We start from the raw sequence: 12,250 nt of genomic DNA, 5'->3' as shown, positions 1-12,250 counted from the left end.
GTAATGCCTTGGTGACTTGAATGATTCAATAGACCCCTAATTTATACACAGCAATGCTGCCATTTACTGGCAGCTATAAGAAGCCCAGAGCCATAAATAAATGCTCCACTTTTGAGCAGTTACTAAAAATTTTTACTTAAAATTCCTCATTTTTAAAATTTTAATTTGTTTTCTGAAAAATTCATGCTTATTAGTCAAAAAGTCCAAGGGAAACTATCTGCATCCATTTACAGTGGTTCTCATTATAAAAGTTTTTAGATTCTTTACTTTATGATTGAAACCATACGTGACATATTCATACCTTTAGGTGATTTTGCTCCTGAAATGCCTTCTGAGCATTGTTGTGTAAGAAAGACATGTGCTGCCATGTGACCGAGCACGGTTTTGAGAATGACAGTGCCATAAAAGAAACACTTCATTTTTCTATCCAACTTTTATAGTAGATGTTTACAATTAATTAATTTCCAGACATTTTTTGAGACACTGTCAAAGAAAGGGCATTCCTACTAGTTAGACCACATACTAAGATCTTAATAAGAATGCTTCGTGTATCCAAGATTCTCTCCTTCCCTTACCTGTTAAATGTTTGCAATTGCAGTTTCCATAATAAATATCCTTCATAATAAATACATTTCAAATTTAAATAATGAGAGTATTTAAATTTGATCATACTGTCCAAATCTGATCATACAGTGAAGCAATAGGACTGAAAGAGAGGGAGGACAAAGAAGGGAGGCTCCCTTATTGAGCACCTGTTCACTGTCTCCGTGCTGTGCACCTGTGTTTTGGGTGCTATCAGGAGGTGGTGCACACAGAGAAAAGAGCAGAGGCCTTCAAGTTGGTCATACATAATTTAAGATCCCAGCTATGTGACCTCAAAATATGTATTTAACATCTCATTTTCCTCATATGTACCTATAGTGGGGATAATAATATTCACCTTGAAAGACTCATGAAGATTACATCAGGTAGGTGTTATACATGAATCACCTGTCACAGGGCCAGAGGTATGAATATCTAGAAATGGTGTATATGGACATGATAGGACCACAGACTTTGTGGTTCCTGGATGTGAGTAATTGCTTCCATTGAGGGCACAAATATTTTCATCATGTCCAAACCCTGCCATGCCATCCCTTTTTGCCTCTGCCCAGTGGTCTGCTTGGAGAAGAAGCAGAGTATTATTATTTACCATTCATCTTATTTTGACTATTACCACCTTGTTTTTTATGTTTTGGAGAGTTGGAAATATTTTATTATTCCTGGCCATAATCACCGAAAATTTGAAGTAAGGAAAAGTACACCATCCTCCTCACAATACTAATTATTTTTTGCTCTGACTCATAAAACACCATCATAAAGGGGGAAAAAAAAAAAAAACTGTAACTCAGGTGTAGTGTCAGTGTTTTTGGTTAGATATTCTCTTGTAGCACTTGCTTTTCCCACTCTGGGATATTTGTGGGCTGACCATTTCCTTCTCTATCCTATGACTATCCAGTACTGCTGCTGTGATGTAGGCTATCCTTTCTAAGAGAACATCAGCTGCCCAAGGTCCATACTCTCTACATGTGGCAGGTACGGGGACATGGTAGCTCATATGTTGGTAGCAACATGAGGAGCCACAAGTATATTGTTACTTGATAGATGTGCTCACATGTGAAAGCACTAACTTGTTCTGCTCAGAACCATCAAGCCCTTAGAGTTTATTTTTAGGTGTCAGCAAAAAATGCATATTTTCTCTGGTCCCTGGTCATCACTTACTCCAACTTAGATGATGTTTTTAAACTACACTTTCTTCATTTAGTAAAAGAAAATAGAGCCACATTTCTTTTTTTAATTTATTTATTTAAATTAGACTCAAGTATACAGTACATTGGTTACATATCTATATAGTTCATAAAATGATCCCCTCAATGCTCCCTCCCTCCCCTGGCCCTCCACCTAGCCAATTTATTAATGCTAACTGCATTCCCTCCCCCATGCTCCTCGTGACCATCTATAAACTACTAATTTGTACTTCTTTAACCCGTCTTCCCATTCTCCCAGCCCCTCGAATCCCTCCCCTCTGTCCGTCACCAAATTGTCCCTATATTTGTGTCTGTTTTCGATTAGTTTGTTCTTTCTGTTCCTTAGATTCCTCATATAAGTGAAATCATATGGTATTTATCTTTCTCTGTCTGACTTATTTCACCCAGCAGTATAACCTCTAGATCCATCCATGTCATTGCAAATGGTAGGATTTCATTTTTTTAATGGCTGAGTAATATTCCATTGTATATATGAATCATAATTTCTTTACCCAATCGTCTATTGATGGGCATTTAGGTTTCTTCAACATCTTGGCTATTGCAAATTGAGCTGCCATGAATATTGTAATGCATAGCTCCTTACAAATTACTGTTTTGGTTTTCTTTGGATAAATACTCAAAAGTTCAATTGCTGAGTCAAAAGGTATATCCATTTTTAATTTTTTGAGAAGCCTCCAGATTGTCTTCCATAGTGGCTGTACCAATTTGCAATCCCACCAACAATGTATGAGGGTTCCCTTTGCTCCACATCCTTGCCAACAATAGTTGTTCTTTGATTTATTGATGATAGCCATTTTGACAGGTGTCAGGTGATATCTCATTGAGGTTTTAATATGCGTTTCTCTGAAGGTTAGCAACCTTGAGCATCATTTCATATGTCTATTAGCCATCTGTATTTCCTCTTTGAAGAAATATCTGTTCAGGTCTTCTGCCCATTTTTTCATTGGATTGTTTGGGTTTTTTGTTGTTGTTGTTCTTGTTGAGTTGTATAGTTCTTTATATATTTTGTATATTAACCACTTATCAGATGTATCATTAGCAAATATCTTCTCTCATTCAGTTGTCTTTTTGTTTTGTTGATTGTTTCCTTTGCTGTACAAAAACTTTTTAGTTTGATATAGTCCCATTTGTTTATTTTTTTTATTTTGTTTCCCTTGCCTGAGGAGATATATCTGAAAAGAAACTCCTTTTAGTAATATCAGACAGTTTACTGCGTATGTTATCTTCTAGAATTTTTATGGTTTGGGGTCTTACATTTAGGTCCTTAATCCATTTTGAGTCTATTCTTGTATATGGTGTATGTTAGAAGGTGGTCCAGGTCCCTTTTTTTCACGTGTATCTATCCAGTTTTCTCAGCACCATTTATTGAAGCGACTGTCTTTACCCTGTTTATAGACTTACCACCTTTGTCATATATTAAGTGAACATATAGGTGTGGATTTATTTCTGGGCTCTCTATTCTGTTCCATTGATCAATGTCTTTGTTTTTATGCCAGTACCATGCTGTTTTCATTACTATAGCCTTGTAGCATAGTTTGATATCAGGTAATGTGATATCTCCACATTTGTTCTTCTTTCGCAAGATTGCCATGGCTATTTGGGGTTTTTATGACTCCATATAAATTTTAGGCTTATATGTTCTACCTCTCTGAAAATGACATTGGTATTTTGATAGGGATTGCATTGAATCTATAGATTGCTTTGAGTAGTATGGCCTTTTTAACGATGTTGATTATTCCCCCATGCCCATGGTATATGCTTCCATTTATTTGTATCTTCCTCAATTTCTTTTCTCGAGACTTATAATTTTTTGAAAACAGATCTTTTACCTTATTGATTAATTTGATTCCCAGGTATTTTATAGTTTTTGACGTAATTGTAAATGGGATTGTTTTCTTAATTTCTCTTTCTGAAAGTTCATCATCGAGGTATAAAAATATCACAGACTTCTGAATATTGATTTTGTAACCTGCTACTTTACTGAATTCCTTGATTAGTTCTAACAGGCTTTTGGTGGAATCTTTGGGGTTCTGTATATATAGAATCATGTCATTGGCAAATAAAGAGAGTTTCACTTCTTCCTTTCCAATTCAGATGCCTTTTATCTCTCTTTCTTGTCTTATTGCTGTAGCTAAAACTTCCAATACTATGTTGAATAGAAATGGTAAAAGTGGGCATCCATGTCTTGTTCCTGATCTTAAGGAAAATGCTTTTAGCCTGTCCCCATTAAGTATGGTGTTAGCTGTAGTTTTGTCATATATGGCCTTTATTATTTTGAGGTATGTTCCCTCTATTCTCACTTTGCTGAGAGTTTTTATCATAAATGGATGCTAGATTTAGTCTAATGCTTTTTCTGCATCTATTGATATGATCATATGGTTTCTAACTTTAAACTTGTTAATGTGGTGTATCACATTAATTGATTTGTGGATATTGTACCAACCTTGCGTCCCAGAAATTAATACAACTTGATCATGGTGTATGATATTTTTAACATATTGCTGATTCAGTTTGCTAAAATTTTGTTGAGGATTTTTGCATCAATGTTCATAATAGATATCGGCCTATAGTTTTCTTTTTTTGTAATATCTTTGGTTTTGGAATTGAGATAATGGTGGCTTCATAAAAGGAGTTAGGGAGCCTCTCTCTTCTTGAAGTTTTTGGAATAGTTTGAGAAGAATAAGTGATAATTCTTTGAATGTTTGGTAAAATCCACCTAAGAAGCCATCTGGTCCAGGACTTTTGTTTTTTAGAAGGTTTTTGATTACTGATTCTATTTCATTTCTAGTAATTGGTCAATTCAGATTTTCTGTTTCTTTTTGATTCAGTCTTGGGAGATTGCATATTTATAGCAATGTATTTATTTCTTCCAGATTGTCCAATTTGTTGACATATAATTGCTTGTAGTATATTCTTATGATCCATTGTATTTCTGTGGAGTCCATGGTCATTTATCCTCTTTCATTTCTGATTTTATTTATTTGAGTCTTCTCTCTTTTTTCCTTGATGAGTCTGGCTAAGGGTCTGTTAATTTTCTTTATCTTTTTAAAGAACCAGCTCTCGGTTTCATTAATCTTTTGTATTGTCTTTCTACACTCTATTTCATTTATTTCCACTCTGATCTTTATTATTTCCTTCCTTCTATTTACTTTGGGCTTTGTTTGCTTTTCTTTTCTAGTTCTTTTAATTGTAAGCTTAGATTTTTTATTTGAGTTTTCCTGTTTCTTGAGGTAGGCCTATATTGCTATGGATTTCCCTCTTAGGACTGCTTTCACTTTGTCCCATAAATTTTGAATCGTTGCATTTTCATTTTCATTTGTCTCTAGGTATCTTTTGGTTTCTTCCTTGATCTCATTAATAACCCATTCATTGTTTAGTAGCATGCTATTTAGCCTGCATGTGTTTGTGTATTTTCCAGTTTTTTTTGTTTTTGTAGTTGATATCTACTTTCATACCATTGTGATCAGAGAAGATGGTTGATATGATTTCAATCTTCTTAAATTTATTTAGACTTGTTTTGTGTCCTAACATGTGGCCTATCCTAGAAAATGTTCCATGTGTACTTGAGAAGAATGTATATTTTGCTGCTTTGGGGTAAAATGCTCTGAAAATGTCTATTAAATCCAACTGTTATAGTGTTTCTTTTAGGCCCATTGTTTCCTTGTTGATTCTTTGCCTGAAAGAGCTGTCCATTGGTGTCAATGGGGTACTAAAACCTCCTACTATGAGTGTATTACTATTGATTTCTCCTTTTTTGTTAGTCAATAATTGTTTTATGTATATAGGTGCTCCTATGTTGGGTGTGCATATGTTTACTAGGGTCATATCCTCTCGATTTATCAATCTCTATCATTATGTAATGCCCTTTATTGTCTCTTATAGCTTTTGTTTTAAAGTCTATTGTATCTGATATAATTATTGCTACACTGGATTTTTTTTTATTTCTGTTTGCATGAAATATCTCTTTACATTCCTTTACTTTCAGTCTATGAGTGTCATTTGATCTGAAGTGAGTTTCTTGTAGACAGCATATGCGTGAGTCTTATTTTCTTATCCATTTGGTTACCCTATGTCTTTTAATTGAAGCATATAATCCATTTACATTTAAAGTGATTACTGATAGATACACTGTTATTGCCCTTTTATTATTCATATTTGTTATTTCTTTTTTCTGTTTTACCCCTTCTCTTTTTACAGAAGACCCTTTAACATTTCTTGTAATGCTAGCTTATTGGTGATGGATTCCTTCAAATTCTTCCTGTCTGGGAAGCTTTTTATCTCATCTTCCATTTTAATTGAAAGCCTTGCTGGGTAGAGTGTTCGTGATTGTAGATTCTTGTTTTTCATTACTTTGAATATTTCTTGCCATTCTCTTCTGGCCTGCAAAGTTACCATTGAAAAGTCAATAGACATTCTAATGGGGGTACCCTTGTAAGTAACTAGCTTCCTTTCTCTTTTAAGATTCCCTCTTTGTCTTTGACTTTAGCTTTTTACTTATGATGTGTCTTGGTGTAGGTCTGTTTGAATTCCTCTTGTTTAGAACTCTTTGTGCTTCCTGTACTTGTATGTCTAATTTCTTTGCCAGGTTAGGGAAGTTTTATGTCATTATTTCTTCAAAGAGATTCTCAATCCCTTGCTCGCTCTCTTCTTTTTCAGGTACTCCTATAATCCAGATACTTTTATGCTTCATGTTGTCTCAGAGATCTCCTAAACTATCCTCATTTTTTTTTTTAATTCTTTTTCCTTTTTGTTGTTCTGATTGGGTGTATTCTGCTATCTTGTCTTTCAATTTGCTGATTTGCTCTTCTGCTTTGTCCAGTCTACTGTTGAATCCTTCTAGTGTATTCTTCATTTCAGTTATTGTATTCCTCTTTTCTGCCTGGTTCTTTTTATGGTTTCTATGTCCTTTTTTTATGCTGTCGAGGTTCTCATTGTGCGCATTCATTTTCCCCATAAGTTCATTGAGTATCCTTACAACCATTATTTTGAACTGTCTCTGGTAGTTTGCTTGCCTCCATTTCATTTAGCTTATTTTCTGGAGTTTTCTCTTGTTGTTTCATTTGTGGCATGTTTCTTTGTTTCCTCATTATATTAGCCTCTCTGTGTTAATATTGTTTCATCTCTCAGCCTTGACAAGATGGCCTAATGTGGAAGGTGTCCTGTGTGGCCCAGTGGCGCACTCTCCCTGATTCCTTATACCAGGGGCTCTGTACGTGTTTTTTGTGGGGGTTGTGTGTGATCTTCTGTTGTCACCAAACATTTATTGTTATTAGTAGATCAGTGGATGGGATTAATGCTCAGGCTGACTAATTGTGGGAATTGGCTGCACCCACAGGGTAAGAACTGTTGTGAGAGGGCTGACCCCACTGAGTGGGATTTGCCTTAGCAGGTTTGTGTACTTATTGCAACCATCCTTTTGTTGTATCACTAATGAGACTAGTCAGGAGTTGCTCCTGACTAGTCTGGTGCCAGCCTCCAGATGCTTGGTTTTGTGGCCTGTTGGGAGGGATTCTCCCATAGGTCAAGGTCAGCATCTGCTTTTGATTGTTCAGGGCTATGTAGTGAGAACTACAAAGTGATATGCAGATGGTTGTTGCCTATACTGGATCAGCTTCAATATGACTCCTTTATATTAGCAGACATAGGTGTTATGATCAGCTGGACTTCAGGTGATTCTCCCCGTTGATTATTTTATAATTTGGTTGTAATTTCAATGAGAACAGGAGGCGCTGCCCACAATGTTCTCACATCCACAGGTGCCTGCCTTGAGCCACATTTCTTAACAGATATTGTGAGGATAAAATAAATGTTTATGAAGCAGCTTAGGTAGAGTTTAGCTCATAAAAGATGATGTAGTAGATGTTGCAAATTATGTTGTATCATTAAAGAAATTTTCTTGTCTAACTCTATCAGGACATCCCCAGTTTACAATGAACATGGATGCACATCTTATGGAGAATGAATAGACTGAATTAGCCAGGTTACTATGATTTTTTCTCTTCTCTCTGATCAGCTGACTATCAGGAAGTTTATATATATATATATATATTTATATATATATATATAAATATATATATATATAAATATATATATATAAATATATACACACACACACATATATATTAGATATATATGTGTATTAGATATATATGTATATTAGATATGAATATTATATTAGATATGCATATTAGATATATATGTATATTAGATATACATATATATGTATATATATACATATTAGATATGCATATTAGATATATATGTATATTAGATATACATATATATATATATATATAGAGAGAGAGAGAGAGAGAGAGAGAGAACCGAGAGAACCAAATGACTGGAGTTTGATCTTTGGTGTAGTAATCTGAAATATAATGAGAATGAAGAGACCAGAGCAATCACCAAAGCCCCTCTCCACTCCAACAAGTTTGATGTGAAATAGAAGATGTTGGGGAAAGGAAGTGGCTTCTGTTTTTCTGTTGTCCTCTCTGTCAACATCCATCTGATTTCTATAGTAAGAAGAAAACTTTCATGTTTTTTTCCTATGCGTCTCTTTGTTTGAGTTAACATAACCTTTAACACTGGAAATAAAACAAGCATGCATAAACACGTGCGCGCGCGCGCACACACACACACACACACGCACACACACACACACACACGTAAATCCAAACAGAGCTAATGATGTTATTACTGACCTTCACAGCAGTCTTGACACACCATAAATTAACCTTTGGTTTTCACTGCAGTTTATGTAATCCTGTGGATATTCTGCCTTCATGAAGACATCAGCCTGGATTTGCTAAATGTTGTCAGCATTGTCACAGAGCACATGACCCAGTGACCTCTGTTTCAGTTGAGTGAGTTGTGCCAGGGTAAATACTCTTTGGTTTCATAGCAGAAGCTGGTGGTCAACAAATAAAGGTTCATACCTTGGCACGAGTACTGACCTCACGCCAAGTGGTCATAGCAAGTACAGAAGAGTTTAGCAGAAGAGAAGAGATGAAAAGGACTGTGTTCTCCAACTAAAGATGCTATGAATAGTCTATTGACTATAAAGAAAAAACATTTTCAATTTTAAATGAAAGAATATAGCTTAAAACATTATTAAAATGTTTTATATCTATTGACTATAAAGAAAAAAACATTTTCAATTTTAATTTCAATTTATATCTATTGACTATAAAGAAAAAACATTTTCAATTTTAATTTCAATTTATATCTATTGACTATAAAGAAAAAACATTTTCAATTTTAAATGAAAGAATATAGCTTAAAACATTATTAAAATGAGACTTTGTGTCTATTCCTTCAAGAAATATTTGAGTAGTATAAACTAAACACTTTTCTCGTGCTGGGTATACAACAGTAAATTAAGATAGGAAGCAAAGACTTGTTGCCTCTTACATTGGTATTATGGGTTGAGTTGTGTCCCTCATATGTTGTAATCCTAACCCCTAGTACAACAGAATGTGACTATATTTATAGACAGAGCTTTTAAAGAGGTAGTTAAGTAAAAATGAGGTCATTTGTGAGGAGGGGAGGGTAATCCAATATGACTATTGCCCTTATAAGAAAAGGAAATGAGAACACAAACAGGTATAAGGCAGAAATGCAAAGACACAGGGTGAAGATGGACATCTATAGGCCAAGGAGAGAGGAGGAACCGACCCTCAAAATACCTTAATATCAAACTTCTAGACTCTAGAAATGTAAGACAATAAATTTATGTTACCAGTCTGTGATACCTTGTTATGGCAGCCCTAGAAAACTAATGCATGTGGATAATGCACATAGGGAAGACAACTTACTCAAAAAAACAAAAAACAAAAAACAAAAAAAAACCCACAAAGCTTTCCAAAATATAATCAGTTTTTGATAACATATATAATTAAAATATTGCCATATGTACATATTAACCCAATTATGTATTGCAATAAATCCAGAGTGCTAGAAGTAATTTATTAAATTAATTAAATAAATATTATACTATTAATGTTTGCTCATGTGCATAAAAGGAATTAAATCTTTTACTAATTTCTTTAAAATATAATTCATAATAAAGAAATTTTATAAATGAAAGATTTGGAAAAAATCTAAGTAAAGAATAACTTTTAGTATAACTTTAATTAAAAACAAAGTTCTAGGTAATGTTTTAAGTTCTTTTTATATATCATCTCTTCAATAATACAAAACGTTAAATTGTCAAACAGGTTCACAAGAATTCTAGCTTACTCAAAGCTATACATTACTAATGATTTGAAAGATACAACACCCTAGAACACATTGGGACCAAGTGATAGAAGAGAACTAACAGTGCCAACTCAGGCAGGGTGGTGGGAGTTGCTTGCTTTTGTTTTGTTTTTTGTTTTTTTTAATTTTTTTATACTTGGTTAATCTTTCAACCGTAAAGAGATTATACAATTTACAGTCTCCTCCCAGTTGTCTCTCATAATTTCATAAATTTGAGTTTATTCACAAGAAACACTTTGGACAAACCAAAAGATTTTTGATAATTTCCAGTTATCTTTCCATGTAAATGCTCTCAGTTTAATTTCACAAGAAGGTCTGGTCTCAGGTCAATAGGTCCTTAGAGAGGATGGAGGGAGGGAGTCTCAGACCTGCTGCCAACTCTTGCACTATCAACATCATTTTCATTTGCCACAATCTATGAAATCTATGTTACTTTGTTAAACAGATTTTGCAGATGAGGAAACAGGTAGAGTGATATTCTTCCCAAAGTTTAACAGCTCTAAGTAGTGGTGCTCAGATTCAAACACAGTAGTGAGTCTAATGCATCCTTTAATCATTGATTTTTACTGCCAGTCTAAACATTCTATTTCTTTTCTTCTTACAAAGATTTGCAAGAATTTATAAAGATAAATGCTATGTGATATTATCAATGGTCAGAAAAACTCTGTAGTAAGATGTCACTTATTTTTTGTATTTGATATATTTTAAATCATAGAAAGTACTAACTCACACTATCACACACACACACACACATACACATACCATTTATTGAATATGTTCTTATTTCTCATTAATTTGTTTGCAGTTCTTTCAAATATAGTGTTTCCATATGTAAGCATATTATTTAGATCTCACTATTCTCTTTTATCAGTCTGCTTGTCTATTCATGAATCAATATTGCAATGTCTTAATTACTAAAAGCTTTACAATAAGTGTTGCTAAATGAAAGATCAAATAACTTACATAGATTCTTCTTGGCCATTCTCTCTACCAGGGTTATTTTAAAAGCAGCTTCTTGAAAGTTCTGGTCAAGATGGTAGGTAAACATTGCGTGTGCTGCTTCCCATGACGGCATTAAAATTGCAGCTAAATGATGAAATAGTTATCTGGAGAATGATCTGGAGACTAGCTGAACATAACTCCTATAACCTAGGATATAAAGAGGAGATTAAAATGAGACTGGTATCAGGGGCAGAGATGCAAAACGGGCTGGTCCCACATTCACGTGTGGTGGTTGAACATCGGGAGGTATATCTTGGCCGTGGAGCCCCCTTTGGAGGAGCGAGGGCCACCAATCCCACACCAGGGCTCCCCAGCTCAAGATTACAATGCTGGGAAAAGGAGTCTCCACAAAATCTGGTTATAAAAATCAGTGGGGATTCTGGCCTCCCAGGTGAGATGGAAGGCAGCTGGAAATCCAGATGTCCCTTTAAAGGGCCTGTGCACAGATTCACTCATCTGCAAGCATTCACCCTAGACTCAGGTTGAGGGAAAGCAGCTTGGGAGGTGCCAGAGACATGCGGGGAAAGACTGAGATGTGTGGCATTAGGGACAGGGCTGGAGTGATAGCAGCCATTGTTCCTTTGTTGAGCTCTCCTCCTGTGCAGCCTGAAGATAGAACCATCTTGTGTTGAGCCCTCCCCCAATGCAGCCAAAACTGAATCTGCATTGGCCTGGCAAGATCTGTTCACTCTACCCAGGTGACTGCCTGAGACCTTGCCTCACCCAACTCACAAGTTGCCTGTATCAATTTTGGTTGGTTATTGGGCAACTAGGATTATCCCACACCCTCAGTAGGAAGTTCCTTCTGCAGCAATCAACAGGCCTTCACTTGAACACTTCAGGAGACAGTTTTGGTGGTGGGCAACAGCCTCAGAAATAACTGCAGTATTTCTTAAACAAATCTCAAGGGTCTGTAGGCATGAGGCTTTCAGCAGATAGCTTGGGTGTAAGATGATAATTTTGCAGGTGATCACAGGCTCAGCTCTGGCAATAAATCTTTATCTGCACTGACCTGGGGGACTCCACTTGCTCTACCCTAATGACTCTAGGAGACCCCATCTCATCAAATTCTGGTATTCCAGAGGCTCATTCATCTGCTGAGCCTTAGTGGCAATGGACAGACAGCTTCAGGCGTGAGAGTGCCCTGGGCCTTTTGCTGAGCTTCCCCAGGCCCAGTGCAGGTG

At 35.5% G+C, this 12,250-nt stretch overlaps 1 protein-coding gene across 1 annotated transcript in view; it reads right to left on the bottom strand.

Annotated features, from left to right (window-relative positions):
• PXDNL (peroxidasin like) overlaps positions 1-12,250 on the bottom strand; it is a 477,154-nt gene that overhangs the window by 33,627 nt on the left and 431,277 nt on the right. Inside the window, 3 exon segments of the mRNA XM_039869313.1 lie at positions 8,510-8,538; positions 8,540-8,695; positions 11,214-11,395. Coding sequence (XP_039725247.1) covers positions 8,510-8,538; positions 8,540-8,695; positions 11,214-11,395 — 367 coding nt within the window.

The sequence above is a fragment of the Pteropus medius genome, unplaced genomic scaffold, assembly GCF_902729225.1.
Source record: "Pteropus medius unplaced genomic scaffold, Ma_sr-lr_union100, whole genome shotgun sequence".
Taxonomy (NCBI): Eukaryota; Metazoa; Chordata; class Mammalia; order Chiroptera; family Pteropodidae; genus Pteropus; species Pteropus medius.
The sequence above is the reverse complement of the archived record's forward strand: the minus strand, read 5'-3'. Positions and strand labels throughout refer to the sequence as shown.